A 26780-nucleotide genomic window follows, 5' to 3' on the forward strand; every position below is an offset into this window, starting at 1 on the left:
CTCGTGACTGTCGGACACTAGCCGCAGTCCGTAGGGGGCGGTCTCTGAATTTGGGGGTCTCAGCCTCGAGACCTCTTGGGTTTCCTAGGCGTGGAACAGAGCCTTGGGATGTGACGGGGGCTCTTTGGCGAGGCTGCGACGCCCGCAGCCTGTCTCCACAGAGCAGTCAGGATCCTTCTGGGACCTGAATTTCTGTGGGGTATCTAGCCACAGACTGTCTCTCAGTCCCCTTCCTTTGTTGAGACCAAGGCGGAACCTATCTCTGTATTGATTTTTTTTTTTTTTTGAGGCGTAGCACTCATAAGATCTTTTGATGCCCTCCAGAGTAACCGGCTTTGTCTAGTACTGCCTTTGGAAAGCCGATTGATTTGGTTGTCTGGGACGCTTTCCTCCTCCTCTCCAGTACAGCATACAAAATGGTTGTCATGGCTTGGTCAGCTGTGAGAAATGGGCATCGGGAGGGGCGCATAATGGACATGGCCCATTAAGACTATTGTCTCCAGAACATGTGTCCATCTCATACTGGAGATGTGTCCAATTCTAAAGTACTTTTTAATACCCAGTCATTTCAGGATGCAACTGTTTCAGGCTTTCATAATTATTGCTGAAACCCTTAACCTTGACCCTGAGCTATTTAGGGGAGGGCAAGAGCTAAAAAACAAAACCAACCAACAAACAAACAAAACAAAAAACGGGAACTTGAGTAGTGTCCTTAGTGTGCTAGCTAAGATGTTAGCAATGTATTTTTCCCCATGTTTACCTTTTACATCACATATAATAAAGAAAACTAACAAATGCATTAGTGTTGGTGTTGTCATTCAAGTTCCTAACAGTCTGAATTAATTACTTGTTTGGGCCCCGAGAGATCTTAACTTACACAAGATAATTGGGTAAAAACATGTCTAATACAATTGGGAATTTGGAGGCACCTCCGTTAGTTTCTAGCAACCTTAGCTTATCATTTACAACCGTCTTATGACATACCCGATTACCTATAAATTTATTGTAACCAAAAATACCCATGTAAGTATTATAAAAATACTGGGAAACAGGATTTTAGGTTGCAAGAACAAAAGCTGGATTGGCACAACAGTTTTGACTACATAGGAGCTAGCACTGGAAATCTTCCCAAGAAGTCAAATATATCTTTTGAAAACTTTTGTCTGGTTGAGCCTTTGGAATTTCATGGCAGAGTCCTTATCTTCTGCAGTTTTCAATGTTTTTTCCTGTGCAGCAATGATTTTTAAATGTACATATGACTTTTCCTACTGTTACTGAACACTGATTTCCCCCACTTCTTCCCCAACAGAATGGGTAACAATTGCCAATAACCTTCTTTTTAAATGTCACATACACCTGAGGATACATGGACTTGGAGACTGTGATGCTAATGTTTTTATTGCACTTTATCAATCCATTTTGGGAGAAAAGGTACCAGGTAAGGGTACTAAAAAGTGAGAATAATTTTCTTTATGTCTTAGGTAACAGTTTTTCTTTGGCAGATATTTTCTTTCCCTTTCAACATCTAATTTCTATCCAAATATGGCACAAGTCACTTTAATGAGTACCTTATGCACCACACCCATAATGATAGCCATGATTAAATAGTTTGGCATTTATTTGAGTTAATCTCTACCTAATTCAATCTCATAAAATTTATTCATGCCTTTAAAATCATTTCTGTAATTACCACCAAGGTTCTAAATTTGAGTGGGTCTTGGAAATTTGTTGTCTTTCTTACTACTGGTTACAGATAACATTACAGTGGGATATGCTCGCCAGGTTGGTGTACATAGTGAGTTTCAGAGGTACAAATTCTGTTTCCAAAAGAAAAAGAAAAGAAAAATGCTATTTGTACTTGGTTACCCTAATTTACTAAGAAGTCAGCCAATTGGAGCAGTGGTGGCACACACCTTTAATCCCAGCGTTGGGGAGGCAGAGGGAGGTTATGTCTGTGGGTTGGAGGCCAGCCTGATCTACAGATCAGCTTTCTAAGACAGCCAAGGCTACCACAGGAAAACTCTGTCTCTTGAAAAAACAAAAATAGAAATAAAGAAGACAGCCAATAAATATGCCTGTTTATTTTCTTTTAGGTGCCAAATCATTTGTGTGTGTCCTCCATTAAATATTGCAGACTCCCTTTCCTTAGATTCCTTACTGCTTCCTTTGTCTCTAATTGATAAATATGCATTGCAATATGCCTTTTAGATTTATTTTTATGTTACGTTCTATCTCCATGTACACCTGCGTGCCAGAAAAGAGCATAGATGGTTGTGAGCCATCATGTGGTTACTGGAAATTGAACTCAGGACCTCTAGAAGAGCAAACAGTGGTCTTAACCACTGGGCCGTCTCTCCAGCCCAGCAATAAAATTTGTGTCCTCTTGCTGTCCCCACTGTTAACTTGAATGAGTGTCCTCCACATTTTCTAGAAGGATGGATGGCGTGACTTGTAGCTGTGGTAGCTGGTATTCGTTTCAACTGTCTAGGCTTCATCTTTTTGTTGTTTTTGTTTCAAGACAGGGTCTCACTATGTAGCTCTGCCTCTGTAGACCAAGCTGTTCTTTTTGTTCGTTTGCTTTGGGTTTTTGAGTTTTTTTTGTTTTGTTTTTTGTTTTTGTTTTGTTTTTTCCAGAGCTGAGGACGGAATCCAGGGCCTTGCGCTTGCTAGGCAAGCGCTGCCCTGCTGAGCTAAATCCCCAACCCAGACTAGGCTGTTCTTGAATTCAGTGGCACACCTGCCTCTGCCTCCCTAAAGCTAGGATCAAAGGCGAGCACCACGACACCTGCCTCCTGGGCTAACCTTCAAAGCCGCAGGACACACTTGGTTTGCTATCAAGATCTTTCCACGCTCTCATCTGTGCGTTAGCGTTTATGCCTGGTATTCCCTGTAGACGCTGGTAGCAGGGCATGTCAGAGGCCTGCCTGAGCACACGCTGTGGTTTGGTGCTCTGCTTTTGTTTTCTGAGACAGCATCACCCTGTAGCTTCAGGTGGCCTAGACCTTGCTCTGCAGCGCAGGCTGTATCCTGCCTCCCGAATGCAGGAATTCAAGGCAGCTGCCACAGCGTCTGGTTGATTTGGGGCTTAATTTTTGCTTTACTTTGACAAGAAACCCATAGTTAGGGAATTAAGTATCTTTTTGTCTGTTAGTTGTGTTTCTGAGACAGGTCTTGTTCTAGAGAGCAGTACAGTTGCAAGCTCATAAAACTGCCACAGCCTCTCCAGTGCGGAGACTGGAGACGTGTCGTCATCCCCAGCCTTGTTTTGTAATCAGACTAAATAGTTTGTTCCTTTACGTGGTGCTTCCATAGAATATGCTCATACACTGGGCAAGGCATTTTCCACCAATATATATGGAGTATTTAAAAACAAGTTTAGGGCTGGAGAGATGGCTCAGACGTTAAGAACACTGTCTGTTCTTCCAAAGGTCCTGAGTTCAATTCCCAGCAACCACATGGTGGTTCACAACCATCTATTAAGAGATCTGGTGCCCTCTTCTGGCCTGCAGGTGTACATGCGGGCAGAATACTTACTGTACAAATAATAAATAAATACTTAAAAAAAAATAAAAACAAGTTTAAATCAATAGTCACCCAATACAGACGCTGTGCATAGAATTTAGGCTCTATAAATCCTTTTTTTTTGGTCTGAGCTGCTTTTGTAGCAGTGAAGTTTACTCAGAACCTTAGTCACAGGCGATCATATATGACAAATATAAGTAAATATATATTTATGTGTTTTAAACCCTGGCCCCTCAAAGCTCTGACATGCTGTGACGTTCCCTCTCCCCCGCAGACCTCATAGTTATCTCCAGCACTCAAGAAGATGATGCCCACAATGTACAAGCAGTAATTGATTCACTAGCTTTGGATTACCTTCAGGTCAGCCTGTCTCACATAACAGGTTAGTATATACTTACCCATCAGGTAATTACCTATTGTAATTAAATGTTAGAATCTTAGCTGTTGCTTCACCAAGTCCAAACAGGAAAACTGTACAACCGAGCTGCAACAGTCAACATGTAGTTAGGCAACCATGAGAGCCCTGGAAACTGAATGTTGGTTCTAGGTCAGAAAAGTGTATGCGGGTTTTTTTGTTTGTTTGTTTGTTTGTTTGGTAGTTGTTTGTTTTTCAAGATAGTGTAGCCATGGCTATCCTGGAACAGGACCAGGCTGGCCTAGAACTCAGAGATCGCCTGCCCCAGTGCTACACAGAGAAGCCATGTTGTGTGTGGGTGTGTGGGGTGAAGGTGAGTACCACCATGCTTGTTATTCTAAAGCACACCATGCTGCATAGTTGTTGTAGCTAAAAGAAACACCTAAGTGTCCACAGTTAGGGGCTGCCTGCATCTCAACGGTGCCACACTTGTGTGGCGCGCTACAGCTGTCAGCAGTGACCGAGGACACGCTTCATGCACAGTCCTCGAATCACAGAGAACATTCTCCAGTGTTCCCTGCTTGTCTTTCTATGATAATGCACAGCACGTGCTGCAGCTTGTTGGAGCAGAGGCACAGAGAGAATCTGTGTGCTTGACCGCATGTAAGGAGTATGTTACTCTGATGGCATCAAGGGAGACTGTCATGGATACTGAAAAAGGGGACAAGGATTTCCTCTGAGCAATTTTAAGACCTAAAAGATTTTTTTGAGATTTTTATTTCATACGTATGGACATTTTGCCAGCATGTAGAGAGTGTTGGGTCTTCTTGGAACTGGAGTTAGAGACAATTGTGAGCTTCCATGTGGGTGCTGGGATTGAACCCAGGTCCTCTGGAAGAGTAGTCAGTAAGTTTAACCATTGAGCTATCTCTCCAGCCCTGAGGTTTTGAGTTTTGAACTGTGTTATCTATTTAAAACATATGGGGACGTAGTTTAATTGGTAGAGAGCTTCCCTAGCATGCAGGAGGCCTGGACTCACTCTAGCACCACACACAGACACAGATACAATTTCATGTAACCTGTTTCTTACACTTTTCCCAGAGTAATATAGGATACAGTGTGTTGCATTCAAAACAAAACAGCACATGTTGCAGACTGAGAATTAAGAATTCTAGTAAATGAGTTCAAGCTAGTGAGCAATGAGAATCTTAGAAACTTCAAAGTTTTTTTAATCACAGAGAGGCTTATACTGTTGATTTATTCATTTCAAGGAGGTAAATGGGTTTGTTTGTTTTGTTTGTTTTTTCGAGACAGGGTCTTTACAGGCTGTCCTGGAACTCACAATGTAGACCAGGCTAACCTCAAACTCACAGAGATCTGCCTGCCTCAGCTCCCAAATACTGGGCTCTAAGGAGTGTGCCACCACCACCCAAGGATTAAGTGTTAAGACAGGTCATATAATTCTTAATGACCTGGCAAGAACCTTGCACTGTTATTTTTTAACTTAGTTCTAGATAAGTAAATGGCATTGATCAGTTTAGAGGAATGATTTTGGAGTTGCCTTGTTCTCTCACCTCAGTAGAATTACTTTATCATCTGAGCAGGGAAAGCCACTGGTTGGTTGGTTTGTTTTAAGACAACATCTCACTGTGTAGCCTTGGTTGGCCTAGAACCCACAAAGATCCAGTGGCTTCCTTAGTGCTGAGAATAAAGTTGTATGTCACCACATCCATTTCCTTTTTGTTTTTTATTTGTTTTCTTTTGAGACAGGGTTTCTCTGTGTAGCCTTGGCTGTCCTGGACTTGCTTTGTAGACCTAGGCTGGCCTCAAACTCACATCTATCTGCCTGCCTCAGCCTCCCAATAGTACTGGGATTAAAGGCGTCCTTTTTTGTTTTTTAAAAGCCCAACTCTCAAGCCAGGCATGGTGGCACATGCTTTTAATCCCAGGCAGGCAGATCTTTGTGAGTTCGAGGCAAGCATGGTCTACAAAGAGAGTCCAGGACAGCCAAGGCTACACAGAGAAACCCTGCCTTGAAAAACAAAACAACAACAACAACAAAACCCGACTCTCAAACTGTAGCCTGGTGTAACACCACTGGGCTCACTAGTTAGCCCAGGTTGGCCTCAAACTCCCAGCAATCCCCCCATCCCAGTCTCTTTAGTGTGAGGATTGTAGGTCCAGGTTACCTTGAGCAGATTGGTATGTGCTTTATAAGCATACTGGAGCTAGGTTGTCAACACGTGTTTGTAAAGGTTTAAGAGCTGCCCTGATATCACAGCACATGAAAAGTTGCAGACCGCTTACCTCTTCAGGCTGACCACAGCAGCTTTTACCACTTAGGTCTCTTAAAGCACTTCTCCACCACAGAGCTTTGTAGTCTGCTGGCAGGCTAGTTGCTGGCTTGGCGTCATGTGCCCTATCCTGGAAACCAAGCAGTCTGAGTGTGCCCTTGGGACGCAATTACGGATTGTAAGCCAGAAAAACACAGCACTTGAAAACATGGTTTCTGGTGTGTTATTTTAAAAATTAAAAAGCCTATCAGACTTCGTCTGTCTTTAGCAGCAACAGAGGAAAACACTAGATTTCTGGTTTAGGTTGGTTCTCTGTCAGGGCTAAAATAGATTGGCTAGGTTCTCAAACACCAGATTTCAAGTGGGCTTGCTGTATTTTTTGAATGACAGGATTTCCCAAAGGACAAACAGTCCAGGGAGATATCTCCATCCAGCCTGATGTTGATTAGAATCCATTTCAGATGGCATTAAACAAATCAAGCTTACATGTTTTACCAGCCCACTTCTATTCAACATTCCAGCTTAATATTTATCTGTTGTGCTAGACTTTCCAAAGATTAACTTCTGGGAGCTAGAGATATCAGTCAGTTGGGAGAGTGCTTGCCTAGCGTGCAGGGACAAGGGCCTTTGCTGTCACACCCTCTGCGCCAGAGTGCTGATATGTGAATGTAATCCCGGCGTTTGGGAGGTGGATGTAGGAGGATGAAGAATTTAAGGTCATCCTCTACTGCATAGGAAGTTTGAGGCCAGCTTGGGATACTTAAGATCCTGTTTCAAGAAAGGAAAAAAGGCCGGGCAGTGATGGTGCACGCCTTTAATCCCAGCACTTGGGAGGCAGAGGCAGGTGGATCAATATGAGTTCCAGGCCAGCCTGGTCTACAGTGTGAGTGCAGGACAACCAGAGCTACTGTACAGAGAAGCTTGCCTTGAAAAAAAGAAAAAAAGAGCTGGGCATGGTAGTGCATGCCTTTAATCCCAGGCAGAAGCAGGTGAATCTGTGTAAGTGCGAGGCCAGTCTGGTCTACAAAGTGCATCTAGAACAGCCAAGGCTGTTACACAGAGATGCCCTGTCTCAGAAAAACAAAAGAAAGGAAAGAAAGAAAAAAAAGAAAAATGTGGCTCTGCCTATAAAGTAAATAGATGTGGACCAAGCTCCCTGATGGAAGCACCACTAGTTGCTCATTTTGTTTTGCTGTAACATTTCCCAGACCAGCCTCGAAAAGCAGGTGCCTCCGGCTCCGTTCCCTGCTGTAAAGTTGCCTGCTGCTTTCTGGTTTGGTGGGGTCCTCCCTAGAGGACGTTCCTTGGGGCCACTTACTCAGCAGCTAGGAAAGGACCATGCCCAAGAGTGACCAAATGTCATATTCAGGCTTCCCTGCCTTGGTTCTTCAGATATAATCAAACAGGAGATAGATGCTTCTAGCATCTATGATGGCTTTCCCTTGGTTAGTTTATGCCTATATATATATATTTTTTAAATATTTATTTACTATGTATACAGTGCTCTGTCTGCATGTACATACCTGCACACCAGAAGAGGGCACCAGATCTCTTTATAGATGGTCGTTAGCCACCATATGGTTGCTGGGAATTGAACTCAGGACCTTTGGAAGAGCGGCAGTACATTTAACGTCTGAGCCATCTCTCCAGACCGCCTATATATTTTTTGAGACAGGGTTTCACTGTGTAGCCCTGGCTGTCCTGGACTTGCTCAGTAGACCAGGCTGGCCTCAAACTCACAGAGATCCACCTGCCTCTGCCTCCCGAGTGCTGGGATTAAAGGTGTGTGCCACCAGCGCCACCACACCCGGCCCTATACCTGTATTCTTTTTTTTTTTTTTAAATATTTATTTATTATGTATACAGTATGATCAGATCACATTATAGATGGTTATGAGCCACCATGTGGTTGCTGGGAATTGAACTCAGGACCTCTGGAAGAGCAGTCACTGCTCTTAACCACTGAGCCATCTCTCCAGCCTTATACCTGTATTCTTAAACAGCATTCATATACATTCAGCTTTCTGATTTCTTTGTTAAATGTTTTAAAAATCTGTGTCTTCTGTGTTCAGGAGAAAACATAGTGAGGGGGGATAAGGAGTCTATCAAGAATCTCCTAGAAATATTTGATGGATTGCTGGAGTACCTGACTGAGCACATCAGTGAGACATCACACAGCAAAGGTAAGTCAAGAGCGGAGGGCTGGCTCGATCCTCGCTCTGAGGAGCCAGGATCCCTGGTACAGAACGGCTGCTAAATGAATGATAAGTTCCCAGTTCTTTCTGTTCTGAGTGGTTAGAAACTGTCCCCCGCTCCCATTATGTTCTCTGCTAACTTGGATATGGCTTTTAAATTACAACCAATCAATAACAGAAAGTTAAGCTTCTGGCTGAATTATTTATTGTTCTATTATTACACGAAATCTCTTGTTCCAGAATTTCCTGTCAGAACTGCCATCATGCATGTTAAGTGTGGAGGTAACCGAGGCATCAGCAGGGAAAACTGGTACATCATCGCCCTCAAGCTTAAACTGGCATTTGTGACAGCCTGAACTCTTTTTGTTTTTGTTTTTTTTCTGAGATAGGGTTTCTCTGTGTAGCCTTGGCTGTCCAGCCACTTTGTAGACCATGCTGGCCTCTGCCTGCCTCTGCCTCTCAGAGTGCTAGGATTACAGGCCTGCATCATCACTCCTAGCCAGCCTGAGTATTTTTTTTCAAGATTTATTTAGTTATTATGTACACAGTATTCTGCCTGAATATACGCCTGCACACCAGAAGAGGGCATTAGATCTCATTATAGATGGTTGTGAGCCACCATGTGGTTCCTGGGAATTGAACTCAGGTCTTCTGGAAGAGCAGACAGTGCTTTTAACCACTGAGCCATCTCTCGAGCCCCATAGCCTGAGTATTTTTAATCTTACTTGTTGAGTAATCCAATTCAGACTTACCGTGTGAAATTTCTTTACTGAAGATCCGTATTTCCACTTATTTTCTCACCTTTGACAAATTCTGTATCTAGGAGCTCATCCTAAGAAAGTAATATTAAAGACATCTGTAATTATGGATGAGGAAGCTATCTTTTGGGGAGAGCTGGCTAAACAGGGTCTTACATAAGCCAAGTTAGTCTTGAGTTCACTGTGTCCCTGAGGATGACCTTGAATTTTGTTTTGTATTGTTGGGACAGGGCTTCTCTGTGAAGCTCTGACTCTCCCAGATCAAGCTGTCCTCGGAGACCCACCTGCCTCTGCCGCTGTGGTGCTGGGATCGCAGGCCTGTACATAGGCATGGAGCAAGAAGCTATAGCGTAACAGTTTACAAGTAAACAATCCTACTGTCAGTGGATGGAATAATACCTGCCTGTTCTTGTTTTGTTTGGTTTTTAGAGACAGGGTTTCTCTCTGTAGCTCTGGCTGTCCTGGACTCCATGCCCCGCTGATGATGGCCTGTTCTTGTATTGCAGAGTTAAACAGGAAGTTTTAGGAGAAATAGAAATAAACATGAGGTCTAATACAAATTAAAACAAAAACACCTGAGCCGGGCATGGTGGCGTACACCTCTAATCCCAGCACTCAGGAAGCAGAGGCAGGTGCATCATCAGTTTGGTCTACAAAGTGAGTCCAGGACAGCCAAGGCTACACAGAGAAACCCTGTCTCAAAAAAACAAAAACAACAACCAAAATGCCTGGGTACACGCATCCTTCCAAAGTCCCCTGCAGTTCCTTTGAGGCTGTGGCACTTGCTGCCAGTCTCCCTCCAGTCTCTGGTTAGAGTGCCCTACTTTTAATCAGTAGCTAAAAAGATGTAAAGGCTGCAGGAGAGATTGGAACGTTGTAGCACACTGGAAATGTCTTTATTTCAGGCATTTTGAGTGTGATACATGTTAAATGCTACTCTGTGTACTTCAGGAGGTTGAAAGCTGTATGTATGCCATGTTTGCTGTTTCAAAGAATCCTGTACTTAAGTCAGGGAGACAGCTCCAAATGTGTATAATAAACCATAAAAGGACTTGGGAAGAATGCTGTGAGTGAGTGGCAGGTGGGACTCACCTAACGCAGGACTAACTGGGTATTTGGATGTGCTGTATCTATCTCTCACTTACTGTGTGTGTGTGTGTGTGTGCAGATGTGTGTGGGCATCTCTGCCACCGTGGGCATCTCTGCCACCGTGTGCATGTAGGTGGGTTCTTAGGCATCAAACCTTGACCCACTGTGGGCTTTTTATTTTATTTATTTATTTATTTTTGTCTTTTAAAAAAGTAACAAGGTTAAGAGGCAGAAACTAAGTAAAGAGATTGAGATTAATTTAAATGATAGGAGCAGCCAGGCATTGGAGGCACACATTGTTAGTCCCAGCACCAGGGAGGCAGAGGCAGGCGGATCCCTGTAGGTTCAAGGCCAAAAAATAAAAATAGAAATAAGCTAAAAATAAATAAGGAAAGAAAAGAAACATGAAAGAAATGGTAAAAGCAGTCCTTACAATTTAATGCTTGGTCACAGGGATGGCGAGGGCCTGGTTGATGAGGGCTGTGGTCTCGGTCACTGTTCTGTAGCTATGAAGAGACACCGTGCCCACAGCAGCTCTTATAGAAGGGGACATTTAATACGGGGCTTGCTTACAGCTTCAGAGGCTTATTCTGTTACCATTATGGCAGCTGGCAGGCGTGGTGCTGGAAAAGTAACTGAGAGCTACATCCTAATCCACACACACACACACACACACACACACACACACACACACACACACACAGGGCTTGGCATGGACTCTTGAATCATCACAGCCCATCTCCAGTGACACACTTCCTCCAACAAGCTCCCACAAGGCCTGCCTCCTCATCCTTCTAATCCTTTCAAACAGTGCCACTCCCTGGTGACTAAGCATTCAGCTCTGTGAGCCTTTGGGGGCCGTTCCCATTCACACCAGCACAGGGATGGCGGGCGGCAAGAGCGCAGAACGGAGAGCCCCATGTGAGTGGTGCTGCTGGAAGCTGAGGCTTGTTCCCGGGGGAAGTTGGTGGTGGGCTAAGTTGTGCACTAGAGCCTCTCTCTGTGACTACACTTTAGACAAACAGCATTTTTCTAAGGCCAAGATTCACTTACAGAGGCCCAAAGTGCATTTATTTGGCTCTATTACCTGGAGCTGATCAGATTCTTTTTTTTCCATTTATTTATTTATTTATTTATTTATTTATTTATTTTTGGTTTTTCAAGACAGGGTTTCTCTGTGTAGCCTTGGCTGTCCTGGACTCACTTTGTAGACCAGGCTGGCCTCGAACTCACAGAGATCTGCCTGCCTTTGCCTTCCGAGTGCTGGGATTAAAGGCGTGCGCCACCACGCTCAGCCGCTGATCAGATTCTTTAAGTTCCAGTTAGCCAGGCGGTGGTGGTGCACGTCTTTAAACACAACACCTGGGAGGCAGAGGCAGGCAGATTGCTGTGAGTTCGAGGCCAGCCTGGTCTGTGGAGCAAGTCCAGGACAGCCAAAGCTACACAGAGAAACTCTGTCTTGAAAAACCAAAAACAAACAACCCCTCCCCACAAAAAACCCCAAAACCCAAGTTCCAGTTAGCATTACCAAGAAACAGATGTCACCTGAGCTGCGCTGGGCCTAGCATTACTGTTTATCACCGAAGACTTGAAGGCAGACTTGGGGGTCAGCGCCCAGCTCTCAGTCTCAGTGTGGGGTTACAGGGGTGCCTCACTCCACCCAGCTCTCAGTCTCAGTGTGGGGTTACAGGGGTGCCACACTCCACCCAGCTCTCAGTCTCAGTGTGTTTTCTTTGATGAAGGCTGTGAGGGGTTAGTGGGATGGTTAGCAAGAGCAGGTGCACCAGAGTGTGTCAGCCAGCGGTGTAGGAGCCTGCCTTGTGAATGTGGAGGTGGACACTAGTGGGGGTGAGTGCTGCACGGGGGATGTGCAGAGTACACAGGGGTGATCAGTCACCCACCTGTCTCCTGCACTCATCCTGCCACTGGTGGAAGTGGCCGTAAGAGATGGCAGTGTTTATCCAAGCCACGAGGTGGTCTCAGCCTACGGCATGGCTGTCTTGGAACCTGAGGTGCTGGCACAGTCATGCTCTCGCACTGACTTCCTCAGTTGCCTCAGATACTCTTTGTAGATGAAGGGATGTAAAGTATAAGCAAGTCTAGCTGAACAGCGGGGCTGGACGCAGCTGGGAGACGCTCTGTCCCAGGAGATTCCGTACAGGTGGTGCGCTTTGGCTGCTTTATCATTTTACTCGCTCAGCACAGCCTGGGGCATCCACTTAGCATTCATGTTTATCTTTTTTTTTTTCTTTTTAATCTTTTTTAAACAGGTGAAACTGAACAGTATTTTCAAGACTCTTGTGGAGAAGAACCTGTGGAAGAGCTAGAAAGTATCAAGGAGTCCAAGTCACCATGGAAAAGAGTGTCTTTTAGGAGGTAGAATACAACGCCTGTGAATTTCCTCAGACAGGTTAAGCTCTCCACCCTCTAAGGTTAAGGCCCACACGCTAATGGTTCCTTCCAAAGGCTCATGGGAATGCTTTATACCTTTCTGAGGGAGGGCTTTTTGTTTGTTTTGTTTTTTGAGACAGGGTCTCTCTTTGTAGCTTGGCTGTCCTAGACTCACTTTGTAGATCAGGCTGGCCTGGAACTCACAATGATCCGCCAGCCTCTCTGTCTTCCAAGTGCTTTCTGCAGGAGTTTAAGAACTTTGAACTACACCTAATAATTTAATGCTAATTCTCAATTTTAACTACTATTAATTTTTAATTTTCCCTTGAGTGTCAATTTTTCTCTTTCTTTTTGTGACTTGGTTTCATGTAGCTTGGGCTGGCCTTGAACTCACTATGTAGCTGAGTGTGACTGAACTGATCCTCTTGCCTTCCCCCTCCCCCAGCTCTGGCTGTCCTGGAACTTTACAGCAGGCTGGCCCCGCACTCAGAAACAGCCCTGCCTCTGCTTCCTGAGTGCTGGCATGCGCCACCACTGCCTGGCCCAGAAATGTTTTTAAAGATCTTTAAAAAGATGAAATCTACTGTTCAGACCTGAACATTATTAACTTCTTGTTAACATTTGTGTGTTTTTTGCTCTGTTGCTTTGTTCTTTTTCTCCCCTTTTTGGTGGTTTTGGGGATCAAATGCAAGGGTCTCATCCATGTTAGCCAGACATCCTACTAGTGAGCCCTTGAATTTCCTGTCCTTCCCTGTCTTTGTTCATCCATAGACTTTGGTTGAGATTGGTCTCCTATGTACCTCTGGCTTGCCTTCAATTTCTGCCTTTGTCTTCTAACTATTGGGATTAAAGGCATGTGGTTAACACACCAATACTTAATTCTTTTCACTATTTGTTTGTTTGTTTACTTGTATCTCACTAGCCTAGAACTCACAGATCTGCTTGCCTCAGCCTCCTAGTGGTGGGATTAAAGCTTAAAGGCATGTGCACAGAGAAACCCTGTTTCAAAAAAAGTTGTTGGTTTTTTTTTTACTACGTATGAGTGTTTTCTCTTCATGCATGTATTTATGTGCATGCTGGGTGTCTGTGCAAGTCAGTCAGAGGATGTCAGAAGAATGCACTGGATCCCTCAACAGGAATTGCTTACAGTTGTGAGCCTCTCTGTGGGTGCTGGGACTTGAACCTGAGTTCTGCAAGAACAAGTCTTCCTTTTTTTTTTTTTCTTTTGTTGTTGTTGTTGTTGTATTTGAGACAGGGTTTCTCTGTGTAGCCTTTGCTGTCCTGGACTCAACCTTGTAGACCAGGCTGGCCTCGAACTCACAGAGACCTGCCTGCCTCTGCCTCCCGAGTGCTGGGATTACAGGTGTGTGCCACCACGCCCGACTCCTACTTCATTTTTTTAAGAGGCAGTGTCACCATGCTCCCTGTGTTGGCCTCCTTGAATTTACTGTGTAGCAGTAGCGGCTGGCCTCTGACTCGAGCCATTCTCCTGCCCTTAGTCTTCTAAGTGCTGGTTTGTGTACCATACCCATGAAAAGTTTGACTTTTTCACTGTTAGAATTAAAAACAAAAAGCAACAGGAAGAAAAATATAAAAACCTAGCCGGGTATGATGGAGCACACCTTTCATCCCAGCACAGGCAGATCTCTGAGTTCGAGGCCAGCCTGTTCTACAGGGTAAGTTCCAGGACAGCCAAGGCTACACAGAGAAACCCTGTCTTAATAAACAAACAAACAAGTAAATAAATGGATACTTTTTTTGAGACTCTTTTTTAAAAAGATTTATTTATTTATTATTATGTGTACAATAGCTCTGCTTGCATGTACACCTGCAGGCCAGAAGAGGGCACCAGATCTCATTATAGATGGTTGTGAGCCACCAGGTGGTTGCTGGGAATTGAACTCAGGCCCTCCGGAAGAGCAGTCAGTGCCTTTAACGTCTGAGCCATCTCTCCAGCCCTCTTTGAGACTCTTATAGCTTAGGCTGGTCTGGAATTTGGTATGCACCAAGGATGATTACTGTGAGTCATGATGCTCCTGCCTCTACCTCCTAAGTACTAGATTACAGACGTGCTTCACTGTGCCCAGTTTTATTCAGTGCTGGGAATTTAAGCCAGGGCTTTCTGCATGATAGGCTAGACACCCCACTAACTGTTCCCCAGCCCTTAAGAATATTTGAGTCAGCCAGGTGGTGGTGGCACACGCCTTTAATCCCAGCCCTAGGGAGGCAGAGGCAGGTGGATCTCTGTGAATTTGAGGCCGGCCTGGTCTACAGAGTGAGTTCCAGGACACCAGGCTCACCAGGGTTTGCTGTCTTGACTCATGCAGCTGTTCTCACCTTGCATATAGCAGTCAAAACCAAACAGATAAACAGCAAATTAAAATCTTCCTTTCATCCTTCCTTTCCATGCTGGGGATAAACCAAGGGCCTTGAGCATGGTAGGCAAGCGTTGACTCACTGGGCTACACCCAGAGCCCCAGTCTTTGCACCTAGGAAGAGCCCCCTGCTTGAAACAGCTGTCTGTAGTCAAGGCCACAGTGAGTGCGAGACCTTTTCCAGGTGTTCCTCGTTGTCTGATGCTTTGGGCCCCACCTGGGATGAAGATGACGCTGAGTCTACAGGTGAAATAATCAGGCTCGGAGACACTGCGCATACCTTCTCCCTAAGAAGTAATGGTGAGTAGACACACTTTAAGTATCAACTGTCATTCAATGCAAAAACAGAAAAATGTAGAATCATACGTTTTAGAGTTGGGATGAACGGAGCCCCAGTTAAGCATTCACATTGAAGTCACAGACTACCGCCCCTGCCCACTAAATATGAACGGCCATCTGACGTCATAGCTAACGTTGCAGCTGCGTGAGAATCACAGGCTCAGACACAGAGAAAGCCAAAGCAAGTGTGTGCAGAGCTGTCGTAGAATTAGTGCGACAAATAATACGAAAAACTATGGGTGCAGCCTTGAGCTCAGCCACACCTCTGAAATACTCAGTTATAATTTTCTGAAGTGGTTCACTTCATTTTTTTGTGGTTTAAACTAACAAGTTCATAACTCCTGGTAGTAAAGTTTCCGCTCTATGTCCAACAGTCTTTCGCTTATTCACAGAGTGGCTCTAGGGCTTCCCGTGGTGCCCCCCACTGGGCCCTGCCTCATCAGCCCTTGTACCCTATTCTACCTACCTGCCACTCTGTCTTAGTTGAAACTCTTCTCTGCTGTCACTGCGCCATCTGGCCTTCCTATTACTGGCAGGCTCATGTTCCAGGGCCCAGCCTCCTCCACCTGGCTCAGGCTCTGAGGCAGTGTTCCTGTGGTGTGGCCTGCTCTGTGTTTTCTGTACCACCATTCACATACCGCGTGGAAATTTCCAGTCTGTTGGGTAAACTCTGAGTTCCTGGAACAGTAGCCAGGTCACGCTCACCTATCAAGGCTGGCCCCGTCTTCCCTGTGCCGGGTACTGTGGGACAGAACAGCCACAGGGCCTGCCTTCATCCTGCGTACAGTTTGTGCACGAAGATCAACTGGGAGCAACGAGAGTAAAACTCTTGTTTTTCTTAGTCTGTCAAACCTTGGCAAAATACAAGGCCGCAGTGAGTATGTTTTTGAATGGAATGATAAAAAAGTTATTGTGGAAATAAGTACAATAAATGGAGACCCAAGAGGCCTTCATTCTCACAGCTATAGGCTTTGGACAGGCAGGCCCTTTTCTGAACTTGATTTTCATTGGTGTGGAATGAGAGAATTGGACTAAGCCATCTCTGTAGTCCCTGTCAGCATTAACACTCTGAATTTAAGTCTGACATTCCAGCCGCAGACCAAAGACAGGAGGGAAGGGATGAGGAGTCTAAAATGGGTTATGATATCAGATGTCATGAAAAATGTATAACTGCAAAACCTGAAACTTTTGTATGGAGATGCTATAAATGGAAATTTTCAGCCTAGAGCCAGCCAAATGGCTCATCCAGTAAGGGCACCTTGCCACTAAGCCTGGCCACTTGGGTTCTATTCCAAGGACCCACAGAACAGGACAGAGCATGCAAATTATCCTTTGGCCTTTATAGGGCACCATGGTACCCTATGTACAAAAAAAGGTTAGGGAGTTGCAGGGGTACTGTGACATTTTATTCTATACTGTGCTGGCTAGTTTTATGTCAACTTGACACAAACTAAAGTCATCTGAGAGGAGGGAACCCCAATTGAGAAAGTGCTTCCATAAGATTAGGCTGTAGGCAAGCCTGTGAAGTGTTTTCTTAATTAGTGATTGATGTAGGAGGGCCCTGCCTATTGTGGGTGGAGCTATCCTGGGCTCTATAAGAAAGCAGGTTGAGCAAGCCAGGAGAAGCACGCCAGACAGCAGCACTCCTCCATGGCCTCTGCATCAGCTCCCACCTCAATCTTCCTTTACTGCTTTTGATGATGAACTGTGAGTAGAATAAATCCTTTCCAAGTCGCTTTTGCTTATGGTGTTTCATCACAGCAACAGTAACCTTAATAAGACATAATAAGGAAAAACTGGACAGGTGTGGTCGTGCACGCCTGTAATTCCAGCACTCAGGAGGCAGAGACAGGAGGATCTCTGTGAGTTTGAAGACAGCCTGGTGTACAGAGCAAGACAGCAAGGGCTACACAGAGAAATCTTGTCTTTAAAAAGAAAATTCAGGCTATGTGGTAAGGCAAGGACAAAACAGAAAGAAGGACTGGGCACAGTGTTTAGGTTTCCTGTGATAGAAGGGGTAGCTTCCTTATATATGTAGATTTAGGTCTCATCTAGGCTTCAGTCTCTGAACCCTAGGTTTTAGGTAATGGTACTTACCACAACCCCAAGTTCATAACAGCAGCATTTCTGCACCTCTGGCACCTGTTTTCCTAAAGTAAACTAATGCTGCCTGATGAAAGTGCACTCAGCCTGTGGAGCGTTGCCTCCGACTACGTAATAGGTGTCGTAGGTAACTGTATCACGAGCACTTGGAACAGTATATTCTTTGAACATGCTGTTTCTCTTTTCATATATTTAGCGAACTTCTTTGATAGCTTAAGACTTTAGCCTTAATATTCTCTTTCTCAGGTACTCAAAATTCTATAGACTTACAGTCTTGGAAAACCTCGGCCTCGACAAGCATTAAACCACATGAGGAAGTGTTGGACCCTGGCTCAACAAGCTTTCTATCCAAGACTGGGACAACTTTTGAAGGTGAGCTGTGATGGGACTTTAGTTCTTTATGATACTGCAGCAGTGTGTGTGGGTGTGTGTGCGCGCCTGCGCCTGTGTGCACGCATGCGCATGCGTGTGTCCGCATGTATGCGCACATTTGTGTGTCTGCGTGTGTGTCTGTGTGTGTATGCTGCAGTGCCTATGTGTAGGTTGGAGGGCAATGGGTAGAAATTAGATGCCTCTTTCCACTGTAGATCCTGGGGTTGGACTCAGATAATCTGGCTTGGAAGCAGGCGCCTTTACCTGCTGAAACATCTTGCCAGCCCATGTGCTTTGTTTTAATTAAATTAAAAAATACATTCCTGAACTGAGCCTCGTGACTGATGTCTACATGAAGATAGCCTGGAATATAGAGTAAATTCTAGGACAGTAAGGCTGCTGTAGAGTGAGACCCTCTTCCTGGCCTGGGGCTGTAGCTCAGTAGAGGAGCTTGGCTATGCACGGGGCCCTGGGTTTTCTCCTCAGCATATTACACATAAATTCCCTCAGTATGTGTCAAGATGTTTGTATGTGTATACGTAAAACCATTTTTCAAGGATTCCATCGAAAGAGCCACTTTAATTTCTCTTAGCAGCAGAAACTCCTTCTGTGAGAATGGTTGCAAGTGCCAGGAAGTTAGGAGAGCCGATCCGCGCTGCCATTCCCCTACATCCCCCCTACCATCCTTGTGAGCCTCGAGCACCTTGGCCTATAGGGAAGGAATTCCTCCGTTCAAGTCACTACCCATCTGCAGTGACCTCTGGAGAGCTTACAGCAGTGGTAAGTGGAAAGGTCTTCTTATAATTAACTAGAAGCCCATATATTACTTATTTTTGTTGCTGGCAAATGGACCCAGAGCCTTGTATATGCTAAGCACATACAATCCCACTGACCTGTAACCCAAGCCCTACCAGTCCATCTACTTAAAGAGGTCTCTGCTAAAATGGTTGTTAAATGGTTAATCAAAGTATGTGCTAGGCATGATGACACACACCTGTGATATAGCCCTAGGGCAGCTAAGAGAAGGATCATGGGGATTTGAGGCCGGGTTGGGCTATACACTGAGACTCTTAACCTCAAAAAAATGGGGGGGGAAAAAAAGAGAGAGGAAGGAAAGAAGGAAGGAAAAAATGCTGGGCGTGGGGGTATACACCTGTAATCCCAGCACTCAGGAGGCAGAGGGAGGCAGATCTGTGAGTTCGAGGCCAGCCTGGTCTACAAAATGAGTCCAGGACAGCCAAGGCTACACAGAGAAACCCTGTGTCGAAAAAACCTGAAAAAAGAAAAGAAAGAAAAAAACCCACAAAGTATCTTTCTTCTTTTTTGAGACAGGGTCTTACTGTGTATGATCCTGGCCAAATAGCCAGGAACTTGCTTTTTACACTAAGCTGGCCTTGAACTCATAGAGATCTGCTTGCTTCTGCCTTTCCAGGGCTGAGAATAAAGGCACGTTATATATCACACTTAGATTTACCTCAGTGGGCTGGCGACATATCTTTTTATCTTTATTATTATTTTTTGTTTGGTTGGTTTTTTGAGACAGTTTCTCTGTGTAATAGCCCTAGCTCTCCTGTAGAATGTCCACCCAGAATACACAACATCCTAACACTTGGTAACCCTGTGTGGTGGTGCATGCCTACAACCTTCAGGGTCAGAGGCAAAAAGATTAGACATCCACAGTCATCCTTAGCTATGGGAAACTGTCTTTTACAAAACAACCAGGGCTGGAAAGATGGTTCAGTGAAGAGCACTGGCTGAGCTGGCACAGCAGAGGCAGGCGGAGTGCTGTGAAGTCAAGGCCAGCCTGCTCTACACAGTGAGTCCAAGATAGCCAAGGCTACAGAGAAACCCTGTCTCAAAAAACCAAAACAGAGTAGTGGCTTCTTTTCCAGGGGACCCAGATTTGATTCCCAGTACCCACAGAGCAAGCAGTTCACAACTTTCATTAACTCACCCAGGAGAACAGACACATTCTTCTGGACTCTGCACGTATGTTGCACAGACATGCACACATGCATACATAAAATAAATAAAATTATTTATTTTGGTTTTTTCAAGATGAGGTTTCTCTGTGTAGCCCTGGCTATCCTGGACCTCACTCTATAGACCAAGCTGGCCTTGAACTCAGAGATCCAATTGCCTTTGCCTTTGCAGTACTGAGATTAAAGGTATGTACCACCACCACCACCTGGTGATAAAATTTATTATTATTATTATTGTTGTTGTTGTTGTTATTATTATTATTTTGTCTGTTTTTATTTCTTTCTTTTTTTCCGAAACAGGGTTTCTCTGTGTAGCTTTGGCTGTCCTGGGCTCACTTTGTAGACCAGGCTGGCCTAGAACTCACAGAGATCAGCTTGCCTCTGCCTCTCAAATGTTGAGATTACAGGCAAGCGCCGGGCCTGATAAAATTAATTTTTTAAATTAAAAGAAAAAAAAGAAAGAAAGAAAAGAAAAAATAAATAAAAGGAAAAGGCTGACCTCTGCATCTCCCTGTATGCTCTTACCCTAGGAAGATACGGACAAGAAAGGCATAAGGAAAACTAGAGCCAATACATATAGAACATTTATTTTTTGCCAAGCACAGTTCTGGGTACTTTAAAAGGCATTAGATAATATATTCCTCAAAGTAGATGTGTAGTAGGTGCTGCATTCCCTCGGAAAGCTAATCTAGAGAAGTTAATGCCTTATCTGAGGCTGCACCACAATTGTGAACTCCGGCATAAATGTCTGGCATAAATTATAAAGAAAAAAACAATCCCATATTCTCTCTGTTCAGCACAAAGCACTTAATATCTTGGCCTATTTGTTTTCTCCTTTAAACAAATTTTTTTTTCATACTGTCATCTTGTCCCTAACTCCCATCTATGTGCTGGGGTAGAGCTATAAGAAATGATATCATCATCATCATCATCATCATCATCATTATTTTAAAAGAAAAACCCCCACAAGCTTTATTATGTATAGTATTCTGCCTGCATGTACACCTACATGCCAGAAGAGGGCACCAGGTCTCATTACAGATGGTGTGAGCCACTATGTGGTTTCTGGGAGTTGAACTCAGGACCTTTGGAAGAGCAGCCAGTGCTCTTAACCACTGAGCCATCTCTCCAGCCCGATCTCATTGTTTAAAAGTGCAAATAATGGTGCCAGGTGTCACACACCTTCAGTCACAGTGCCCAGGAGGCATAAACAAGCAGATCTCTGTGAGTTTGAGACCATTATGGTCTACATAGTGAGTTCTAGAACAGCCAGAGCTACATAAAGAAACCTTGAGACCGTGTCTTAAAAGGGTGTGTATGTGTGCTGTACACAAACAATGCACAAACAGAACAAGGTAAAACCAGCACCGTGTGGTCGGTTGTCATCTGCACTGTGCTGCTCTTCAAGCAGAAGTGAGGAGGGGAGGGGTAGGAAAGCCTTACCTTTGCCAGTGTCTGGGTGGTGGGATGGGTCTGAGGTTTTGGTAATATGCTTTTTCTTCTCTTGGGTGATGGTGAATGGAGACACATTGCTTGATTTCAAAAAGGTTTTTAATGATAGGAGTATAAAGCCTGGGTATGATAACAAACATCCTATCTCAGTGCTTGAGAGGCAGGGACAGAGGGATCTGTATGGGATGAGCCTGGTCTACACAGTGAGTTCCAAGTCGGCTAAGGCTACACGGCAAGATTTTATATGAAAACAAACAAACAAAAAAGCACCCCAACAACAACAAAAACATATGTATTTTTACTAGAAAGTAACCAATTTAAGAGAAACTGAAGTGAAATTGAAGATATCAAACACCAAATTAATTTTCTAGCCAGGTGTGGTGACACCTGCACCGCAGCACTTCAGAGGCAGAGAGGACAGGAGCCTGGTCCTAAGCTAGCCTGGGCTACCTAGCACATTCCAGAACAACTATGACACCCTCTCTCCAAAGGAAAAAAAATATTTTCTAGATGGTTCCCTCTAAGGTTAAGAAATATTATTAAAAATGCTGAGCATTTATGTTTTGGAGAGTTTCATCTTTGAGTGTTTCTAGACAGTTGGTGTTAGAGACTGCTTGTGTGGCCAGCACTTTAGTGACTGAGCCATCTCCTCAGTTTCTCAGACAACCTTTTTCTGTCTGAATAGGAACCAGAAGATGAAGTTTCCTCAACTTCCATGTTATCCAAAGATGATGAACAGGACGTATGTCTAGCTTTGACTCAAAGCCCCAGGACAAGGAAGCTTCCTAAAGAAAAAAGGTAACATTGCTGTGGGTGTCAGTGCTTCCTGTCTGTTGTGATGGCATCTGAAGGATGAAGGGGCTGCTAAGATGGTTTATGGCGCAGGTGCTTGCCCAACCTGGCGACCCAAGAGCCATCCTTGGAAACACAGTAAAGGTGATGGAGACGTACTCGTGCCAAGTCACTCCCCTCAATAATAACTAATTAAAAAAAAATTTTTTTTTTTTGCTTTGGGGAACCGGAATGAAATATTTGTTAAAGTGTTTTGTTATAGTCATTTTGAAGTACATAGTGTCTACTTGGCGAGTTAATTTTGTTGTGGCCACTTTATTACAGAAATGAAAACAGAGCTGTGGCCCCTTCAGGGTACCCGCCTTTCCCTCAGAAGGCCAGGAAGCGGTTAACAGAACAAGAACTGCATGCAGTGTCGGAGAAGCTCTCTCAGCGGCTCTCTGAACTAGACTGGGCAAGTCCATCCTTTCATCTTGGTTGAGATTTCTGTGGTTAGCCTTTCAGTGGAAGGCACTGACCTCCCAGCAGCCTGAAACCTAGGCTGAGGCCCCGGGGGATGAGCTGTGTTCTGGGTGGCCGGGGCGCACACCTGTAATCCCAGCACTCTGGAGGCAGAGGCAGTCCAAGGGCAGCATGGTCTACAGGAGGAGTTCCAAGACAGCCAGGGCTCCACAAAGAAAGCCTCTCAGGTCCCAACGCGAGTCCCACAAGTCAAGCAGGAAGGATATAAACAATGGCACCTTGATGTCCTTGTATAACCAAAGATGGCATAGATATATCTACATTTTATTGAGTTCTGATAAAAATGGAGTCACTTAATCTAATTATGTTAAACCATTTATTTTTAGATACATCTGTTACCAAAGACAGATGTGGTATAAAGTTGGATTAAAGGTTCTCAATATAACCCTGAGTTTATATTGGGGTAATAACATTGAATGATTGTATTAAATCTGTGTGACTTGCTGTAAAATTTATTGATTGAGTTGTCTATAGCACTAATTGTCTCAGAAAAAAAAAAGAGATCTGAGTGTCACTATGTAGCCCTAGATGATCTAGAACTTTCTACACAGCCATGCTAGCCTTGAACTTGGTGAGATTCTCTTGCCTCTGCCATCCAAAGTGTGTCTACCATGCTTTAAATGTTAAATATAAAGCTGGCCATGACTATGCTGCTAACCTCAGCACCGAGGAGACGGAGGGAGAAAGATCTTGAGTTCCAGGCCTGTTTGAATTGCACAATGAAGTGTTATCTCAAAGTAACAACTACATAAAGTAGAGGAATTAAAAGTTGTGCGCACGTGAGATGCACGGTAAGTGCCTAGAAACTTGGTGTTAGTGGCCATCAGAGCCATCAGAGACAGCTTTTAGAGGGCTTGTTCTCTACTGCTTTATTTTCTGCTGAAGTCAAGGACAGCTACTGAAAGGATTTTCTTAATAGATGTTAAAAAATGCCCTGGGTGATGGAGCAGCAGACAAGGCTGATGGTAATGAAGGCAATACTGGAGACAAAGAGGTGCACAGTGGGAATGAGATCCTGTCGCAGCATAGTGACAGCATCATGGAGTACGGACCAAAGAAGCCGAGGCCAGGTACTTAACCCAAAGAGGCTGAGAATGAGGCAGCCGTGGTAATTCTTCAGGTGGTTCCATGTGTTAATGGCAGGTTCATCTTATACAAAGACAAAAAATAACGGCAAACTCAAGTTGGTATTGTTTCTTACTGACTTTCCACTGTCACTGCTTATATATATAGGACTTCTCTAAATACATACTACTGATTTCTTTTTAAATTTACACTAACATGGCTGGGCCGTGGTAGTCACACCTTTAATCCTAGCACTCGGGAAGCAGAGGACAGCCTGGACTACAAAGCAAGACCAGGACAGCCAGGGCTAAAGAGAAACCCTCCCTCAAAAATCCAAAAATAAAACAAAAAAATTTACACTAACACTATATATTCTGCAACTTGCTTTGTTCTGTTAACATGACTTAGGAAGTGTGTGCTGGTGTTTAAAGGTGCAGTGCGTTCACTTGGGCTGCTGTGTAGCTGCGTCCACAGCGTGCGCCATAGCATAGCATGAGCATTCCTGCCCATTAGAGGAGGCTCTGAGGTTAACCATGTTACCTTTTGTTTGTAAGCTGCTATGTATGTGTTTCCTAGACAGGAAAAGGCAGAGCCCAGAGTTCCTTGCCTTACAACCAAACTGAGGGCATTCTTATTTTCCATGGAACTTCATGCAAAGCACATACTCCACATGCTGAATTCAACCCAAAGTTGAAATATGCAATGCCTATGTACTTAACAATACACGTACACATTTGTGTGTATGTGTGTGGGGTGTCATATGGGTGTGTGCACATGTGTCTGGGTGAACATGTATGTGCATGCATGTGGAGCCAGAGGCCTGCATCAGGTTTCTTCCTCGCTTGCTCTTCATATTATATTTTGAGCCAGGCTCTCCTGACTGAGCCAGGACCCCATAGATTGAGCCAGGTCGCCTGGCCACTGGCTGGAGTTGGAGATGCTCTGCCACACCCAGCTGTTCTGTGCGTGCTGGAGTCTAAGCACTCTTCCTCCCCATCCCTAACTCTGCTTGGTATGACTAAACACACGGCTACTTATAACGAGCGAAAACACTTGGCCATTAGCTTGTCATTCCCATTTTTATTTTATTTTTTTTAATATTTGGCGAAAAACAAAACAAAACAAAAAAAGAATCACAACGCTGGGCTTTAATTCCAGCACTTGGGAGGCAGAGGCAGGTGGATCGCTGTGAGTTGGAGGCCAGCCTGGTCTACAAAGTGAGTCTAGGACAGCCAAGGCTACACAGAGAAACCCTGTCTCGAAAAACCAAAGTCAACCAAACAAACAAACAACATCCCCCCCCCCCCCCCAATATTTGGTAAGAACCAATTGTTTGGTTTCCAGCTTAACATTTCTATCAGGAGGTACTGGTGAGTGACTTTTCTGTGTTGCAGGACTTTCCATGTACAGAAAGGCACCTTACAGGTCCCATTCGCTGTCACCATCTTCAGTAAAGAAGCACAGACAATCAGAGAAAGAGAGAAGAAAGCAGCGCAAGTCTAAAGTGGCAGACACCTGCCAGTTCCAAGCAAAGGTAGGCCCTCATTCCTTGACTGCTGTTGGGCATCAGACAAATATCGTCTCCCCTCAGCTGGATGCTGCAGTGGGCACACACACCACTGACCCGTGGGCCTAGAGTGCATTCACTATGCCTGAGCTGAACGAGTGGCAGGGAATTACGTACTACAGCTAGAGATGCAGTCATGAAGTCATCAGGACCATAACCCAGTTAGTGTTGAATGCATGAAGAAAGAGGAGGAGGTCAGTGTGGCCTGCTACTTTCAGGCAGAAGTCAAAGGTAAAGGGAATTAGGAAAGATGCAATGGGATAGGAAAGTTACTCATTACCAGAGGCGGCTGGGGAGGTCTGCTTTTAAGAGCACTTGCTGCCCTTCTAGAGGACCCAGATAGGATTCCCTGCACCGACATGGTGGCTCACAACTGTATGTAGCTGTGTTCCAGTGGATCCAGCGCCCTCTTCTGGCCACCACAGGCACCAGGCAGGCAGACCTGCAGCTTGCTGCCATCTGTGCAGGAAAAGACAGCTATACACATAAAAATTAAAGAGCCCCATCATTCCTGGCATTGCTACGAGGGAAGACGTTGTGTTGTGGAGCAGGGATGTTGAAACGCATGAATGTAGAACACTTATTTATTTGCTATGTTGATGGGGGGGTTTTGTTTTGGTGTTTTGTAAGACAGGGTTTCTCTGTAGCCCTGGCTGTCCTGGACTCCACTTAGTAGACCAGGTTGCCTTGAACTCAGAGATCTGCCCGAGTGCTGGGATTAAAGGTGCATGCCATCACCACAACCACATGGCATAGTGACTTTTTATAATGTAATTGTATTTAAATGGTGAAAACTAGAGTTAATCCAGCTGTCTTAAAATAGTTAGACTCAGGGCCTAGGAGATGTGCACGCATGAGGACCAGAGTCTGCCCTTCACGTTCAGTAAGAGACCCTGCACCAAAAACTACGGTGGAGAGTGACTGAGGAGCACATCCAGGACACAGTTATACTCAGCATGTAACGTCCGCTCAGAGGAGTATCATAATAATTGCAAAACCTGTGAAATGAGTGAAAAGAAAAACCAGTGCATTCAGCTTCATTTTATGTACCAATTACGTGTCTGTTAGCACACTGTATTTTGAACCAGCCTGGAAGAAACTTAGGAAAAACTAAATGAATGTGGGTTTTTTTCCCCTATGAGACAAGGTTTCTCTGTGTAGCGTTGGCTCTCTTGGACTCACTTTGTAGACCAGGCTGGCCTCGAACTCAGAGATCTGCCTGCCTCCCGAGTGCTGGGATTAAAGGCGTGCGCCACCATGCCGGGAAAAACTTGGTATTTTTAGAATAGGAATTCTGATTATTTTTTCCCCTTCAATTATATTTACACGTGTTTCTGACAACTGTATTATGTGACCTTATTATTTCTAGGTGTTAACTGAAGCATTTGAACGGGAACTAAGAAAAAATAAAGTTCAGGAGAACATTGGACTTCGAGGGATAAGTGACAATGAGGAGGAAACAGTGGGTAAAAGTCTCCCTGTGATAAATGCCAACAATAGTGAAAAGTACAGAGTCATTAGCTCTTAGGAGACGGCAGGATTTCATTTCATGATGTATTTCCTTCAATTCTTGGTGTACTCAGCTTGCTTAGATATAGGAGGACCAA

General features: G+C 44.5%; 1 protein-coding gene across 2 annotated transcripts in view; it reads left to right on the forward strand.

Annotated features, from left to right (window-relative positions):
* The window catches only part of CEP95 (centrosomal protein 95), a 34661-nt gene that overhangs the window by 223 nt on the left and 7658 nt on the right, over nucleotides 1–26780 (forward strand). Inside the window, exons 2-13 of one of the 2 annotated variants that reach the window (XM_084748512.1) lie at nucleotides 1310–1438; nucleotides 3797–3904; nucleotides 8244–8354; nucleotides 12484–12589; nucleotides 15164–15279; nucleotides 17668–17793; nucleotides 18386–18573; nucleotides 21913–22025; nucleotides 22344–22473; nucleotides 23461–23611; nucleotides 25001–25140; nucleotides 26543–26635. In XM_084748512.1, coding sequence (XP_084604638.1) covers nucleotides 1310–1438; nucleotides 3797–3904; nucleotides 8244–8354; nucleotides 12484–12589; nucleotides 15164–15279; nucleotides 17668–17793; nucleotides 18386–18573; nucleotides 21913–22025; nucleotides 22344–22473; nucleotides 23461–23611; nucleotides 25001–25140; nucleotides 26543–26635 — 1511 coding nt within the window. The remainder of the gene's footprint in view (nucleotides 1–1309; nucleotides 1439–3796; nucleotides 3905–8243; nucleotides 8355–12483; nucleotides 12590–15163; nucleotides 15280–17667; nucleotides 17794–18385; nucleotides 18574–21912; nucleotides 22026–22343; nucleotides 22474–23460; nucleotides 23612–25000; nucleotides 25141–26542; nucleotides 26636–26780) is intronic. The other variant, XM_084748513.1, reaches the window with a different exon arrangement.

This window comes from Acomys minous, assembly GCF_964271855.1.
Source record: "Acomys minous genome assembly, chromosome: 12".
NCBI classification, from domain to species: Eukaryota; Metazoa; Chordata; class Mammalia; order Rodentia; family Muridae; genus Acomys; species Acomys minous.